At 45.9% G+C, this 4,570-nt stretch overlaps 1 protein-coding gene across 1 annotated transcript; it reads right to left on the bottom strand.

The window, feature by feature from the left end:
* Positions 1 to 721: 721 nt before the first annotated feature.
* KCNJ15 (potassium inwardly rectifying channel subfamily J member 15) lies at positions 722 to 3,254 on the bottom strand. The gene is made up of 2 exons (XM_041487757.1): positions 3,136 to 3,254; positions 722 to 2,786 (listed from the first exon to the last, which is right to left on the bottom strand). The coding sequence occupies exons 1-2, from the start codon at positions 3,201 to 3,203 to the stop codon at positions 1,640 to 1,642; spliced, it is 1,215 nt and encodes a 404-aa protein (XP_041343691.1). The 5' UTR covers positions 3,204 to 3,254; the 3' UTR covers positions 722 to 1,639.
* Positions 3,255 to 4,570: the final 1,316 nt, after the last annotated feature.

Raw genomic sequence — 4,570 nt, 5'->3', positions numbered from 1 at the left:
ACCACCATCCTGCCCCACCCGCAGACACCCCACGGGCCCCTGCAGTGTGTGCTCCTTTCTCCCTGAATTCCATTCCTGGTGCCACCTCTGTGCTCAGCCTGCTGGATTTATTTGCTTTATAGAACATTGTATGGCAGACTGCAGCACTGCATTCCACCAGGCCACACGGTGCCAGGAAGCTCATCACAGTACAGTAAAAAAAATGAGTGATATGATGCCAAAAGTCACAGAAACACAGAAGGCTTGGGGTTGAAAAGGACCTTAAAGATCATCTGGTTCCAACCCCCCCATCTTCTCATCATTGTCAGCCTTGGTGGCTCTCAGGCCAGACCCAATTAAAACAGCTTTTCCTTGCCAAAGCTTTAGAGGAGCAGAATCTCTAGAACTCAGAGAGCTGCCAAAGTGATATGAGTCAGAAATAATTTCAAATTCCCACTAAAAAAGCCTCTATAACAGAGATGCTACATGGACACCACTGGTTTGTCACCTGTCCTCTGGCCACTGCAGTGACCTGCAGAATTCCCAGGGCTCTGTGCCAGAGCCAAATGCCTCCTTCAAGCACTCAGCTCTTTCAACATCTCCGGGGTACTTCACCCTCTCCCCGTGCCACAAAGAGATCAGGAACTGCTCAAATTAAATTCATTTATTAATGGAATGGTTTTAGTAGACCAAAATTGATTTGGATGAAAGGAATGCTTGTCCTTTATGGCTGCCAGAAAAAGTAAATATTGTCTACAGACATTACACAGCTTTCTTTTAACCAAAATTAAATACGGTCCGGAGCAAAGCAAGCAATCTGTAGAATTGTATTGTTATGCTGCTGTTACAAACTATTTACACTGGATAAAAACCAGATGTCTCAAAGCCAGCTATAACACTAGGTGATTACTGTTGTGATCCTGTGTGCGTCTTGCCCTCATCTCCCCTTTTTGCTATCAGATATAAATCAGGCATTAGCAAGGTTAAAAAAAGGATTGTTTTAGGAGTGATCCTAAAACAATCACAGAACAAGCTCTGAGCAGCAGAGACAGAGAGCGAATGTTCCTCCCCACCACCCAGCACTGCTCTGTCACATTCCTTTGAGATTTCAGGAGTTTAACCCCTCCCTGAAGCTCTTCCCACATCCAACCATCTGTCTCTTCAATCAACTTACTTTCAGTGCCAGGAATCCCCACGCAGGTGATCCCTGGTAGGAGAATATACATTTTAAAGATACATATTTCAAAGGAGCACGCTTTTCTCTAGCAGTGCTGTGTGCTGTCCCTGCATGTTCACAGTAAAACCACGTCAAATAAATATTTGAGGGAATCAGCACAGTGAGTCCAGTTTCACTTTCCAAACGGAAAGTGGCGTGTCTGCTTTCAGTGGTGGCATCAGGCAGAGGTTTAACACAAACCCAATTTTGCTAAGTCACAATCAGGAACAAAGAAATCCTGCCTAATTACAAAGTACTTGATTAACAGCTCAGCCAAAGGGGTCGATTTACTGTACACCAAAGCTATTTGCTGAAATAGGACTGAAAAGGAAATAATCCTGAAAAGGGCTTCACTTCTGGTTTCACAGCAGACATACAGCACAGAAAGTATGTTTTTTTTCAGTTTGCAGAAAAAGGATTATTCAGAATAGTTTTTCCATCCAATCAAACATTACTCTGCTGTAACAACATTGTTCTCAGTTCCCTCTCTCTTTGGTCCTCCTGCCTGTATTTCTCCTCCAGCTTTTGCTTTTCAGAGTCCATGCTGTAAAAAGTAGAATCTGTGCTTCTCCTGATCTTCTCAAACTGACTGAAATCCGCCACGTACTTTCCATTTGGAGAGAGGGAAACCACAGGCACGAACTCGTAGCCCCAGTGGATCTCCTCGGGGACGTAGGAAGTCCTGCTCTGGCAGACAGCACTGGTGGACTCCACCGTGGCATTCAGGAGCACCACGAGCTCAAAGTCCTTCTCCTTGAGGTTTTGAGGTGTGAGGTCTCTCAGAGGGCTGCTTTCATCCAAAATGTGGTAGAAGGTTAAAGGCAAAATGAGAAATGGACTCTCCGAGGAGGAGTCAACGTTGAATTTGACACTGGCTTGGTTCAGCAGAATCCTCTCCCCTTCTTTGGTTTCGTAGGTCTGAAGAAGCTTCCCAGAGAGCTGACACTGTATCAGGAGGCTCTTCCTCATGTTTGCCACTCTGATGACCAGGCAAAGCTCCCCGTTGTGCTTGGTGATGACAGCACAGTGGCTGAATTTAATCGTCTCTGCCCTTTTCTTTGGCCTGGCGATCTTGGCCAGGAAGGTACCTGTGATGAAGATCTCAATCAGGGTGGTGATGACCAGCTGGGCCACAAGCAAGAAAATGGCATGGGGACACTCCTCGGTGATGAAACGAAATCCATAGCCAATGGTTGTCTGGGACTCCAGGGAGAAGAGGAATGCCCCAGTCAGGGAATCCACATTCTTCACGCACGGCTCCCGCTTTGGGGAGAACTTGTTCATCTCCAAGTCGCCGTGAAGGAAGGCGATGGCATAGTAGATCACCCCAAAGAGGAACCAGGTCATGACAAAAGTAGCAGCAAACAGGGTGAGTTTGTACCTCCACTTCATGTCTATGACTGTGGTCCACAGATCCTGCAGGTAGAGCAGGTAGATGCCGTCGACTTTGTCTATCCTGACGTTGCTGTGGCCACTCTTGGACATCACGCGGGGTTTGTGCGCCTTGAGCATGGCGCTGTCGATGCCGCTGCTGACCAGGGGCACGCGGGACATGTTGATCTTCGTGGGCTCCATCCTCACTGCCTCAGTCCTGGGGAGAGAAGAAAAGAAAGCTGCTGCTTAATGAAGCCAGAGACGATCCCGAGGAGTATTTGAAAATGTTGATGGAGAGAAGCACAAGCATCATCTAAACACAGCAGCAGTGAATAAAAACAGCTGGAATATAAAGTTACCACCATACAGTATCTGACATCACAAATAATTTGATAATTTTTTTTTTCCAGGGAAAAAAAAAAATCATTCTTTGATTCTGGTGCCTGCCAAGTACGGAGAAGTAGGTTTCTTTTATGATAGCCTGCAAAAGAAATTTGTCAAAGCTGAAATTTTATATCAGTACTTTATTTCTGTAAAAGGCATTAAATATATTTTTTTTTCCTTACGTTTCTCTAGAGAAGAGGCTCTTTTTGATTAGTGAGCAGGTTTTCTTTAATGCCCTGAAGAGAGACATCTGATCAGAATTAAAGTCGCTGGGTTCAGAACGCAGATCCAGCTCACCACCTCTGTCCCTTCCTGCGACAGAGGCAGAATGAGCCAGACCAGCTTTCACTGGGAACAATTAACTTCCACAAGTGATTTACTCAGTCGGATCTGGCTCTTTGTGACGGACCTACAACCAACCTAGAGGGAAACAAAGCAGACCTGAGCACATCAAAGGCGAGGTCTGGAATATTTACACCTGGGTGCAACACTCTGAAGCTGTCTGCACTGGACAGCACTCCCACATTTTAAGCTGAGGGAAGAAAGAAAAAAAATATAAAAAAAAGAAAGTAATTCACAAAGTCAGCATTCTAAAAGTGGGCCCTGACCTGCACGACCCCAGCAATCACTGGAGCACCCGACTGCTGGATTTGTTTACTGGGCATCAGTCAGGATGGAGAGGGAGAGTGCGGGCACCAGGGCTGGGCAGAGCCCCCGGGGTGAGGCAGAGCCCTGCCCGTGCCAGCTGGAGGAGGCACGGAGCAGGACCCGGCTCACAGGACCAGACAGAGATTACGTAGAGCAAGGACAGTGCATGTTATAGTCGTTCCCAACAACAAAACTTCCTGCTGACAAAAGCAACAAAGAAAAAAAACATCCCATGCATCCTTTGTGCTTTGGCAGGTCTCACAAAAAGGCATTGTTTTGTCCCATTGTTTTCCTCAAAAAGAGCCTCCAAGTCAGTGATTAGTTTTCGCCAACTGCTGGAAAAAAAAATGAAAAGAAAAAAAAAAAATGTCTTCCTTATAGCTACTTAAAAGAAGTTTGCAGGAAGTACAAGATATATTTGTGGGACACACATGTGCCAGCCCAGGACATCAGCATAATTGCTCACTGAAGTACCTTTCCTGTTATGTCAATTAAGGAGAATTTTTGTTTGTGACTATACTCATCACACTGTTGCAGGTTTTCTGGGAAAGGGTAATTAAACTTAGCCCTCATTAACAACTGTAGCTCATTACAGCTTTGGTTTAATCACCAACATTTCTCTTCCACAGCCCTGAACCATTGCCACAGATATATATTTATGTAAGAAAGGAGTGCATCCATGATCCCAGTGGGAGATTCCTTATGTGACAGTCAAATCAACACACAGAGCGCAGCATGTCCGGATAATAAACAGGAAAAAACCTTCAAGTGATCTGAAAAAGAACAACGGGAGGAAATGTGGGGGCTGGGAGGAGTAGGGCTGGGAAGGACTGTACATGCAAGTGCTCTTCAGGCCAGCCCAAACCCAGCACTGCTGTCAGGGGAGGTAAATATGTGCAGCCTCTAAAGGGAAACCCTTCAGCAAGTGCATGTTCCTTAGGGAAGAGGCTCCATTCCCCGCACCAAGCC

Source organism: Pyrgilauda ruficollis, unplaced genomic scaffold (assembly GCF_017590135.1).
Source record: "Pyrgilauda ruficollis isolate IOZ18807 unplaced genomic scaffold, ASM1759013v1 scaffold84, whole genome shotgun sequence".
Classification (NCBI taxonomy): Eukaryota; Metazoa; Chordata; class Aves; order Passeriformes; family Passeridae; genus Pyrgilauda; species Pyrgilauda ruficollis.
Note: the sequence above shows the minus strand (reverse complement) of the source record. Positions and strands in the feature narration are given on the sequence as shown.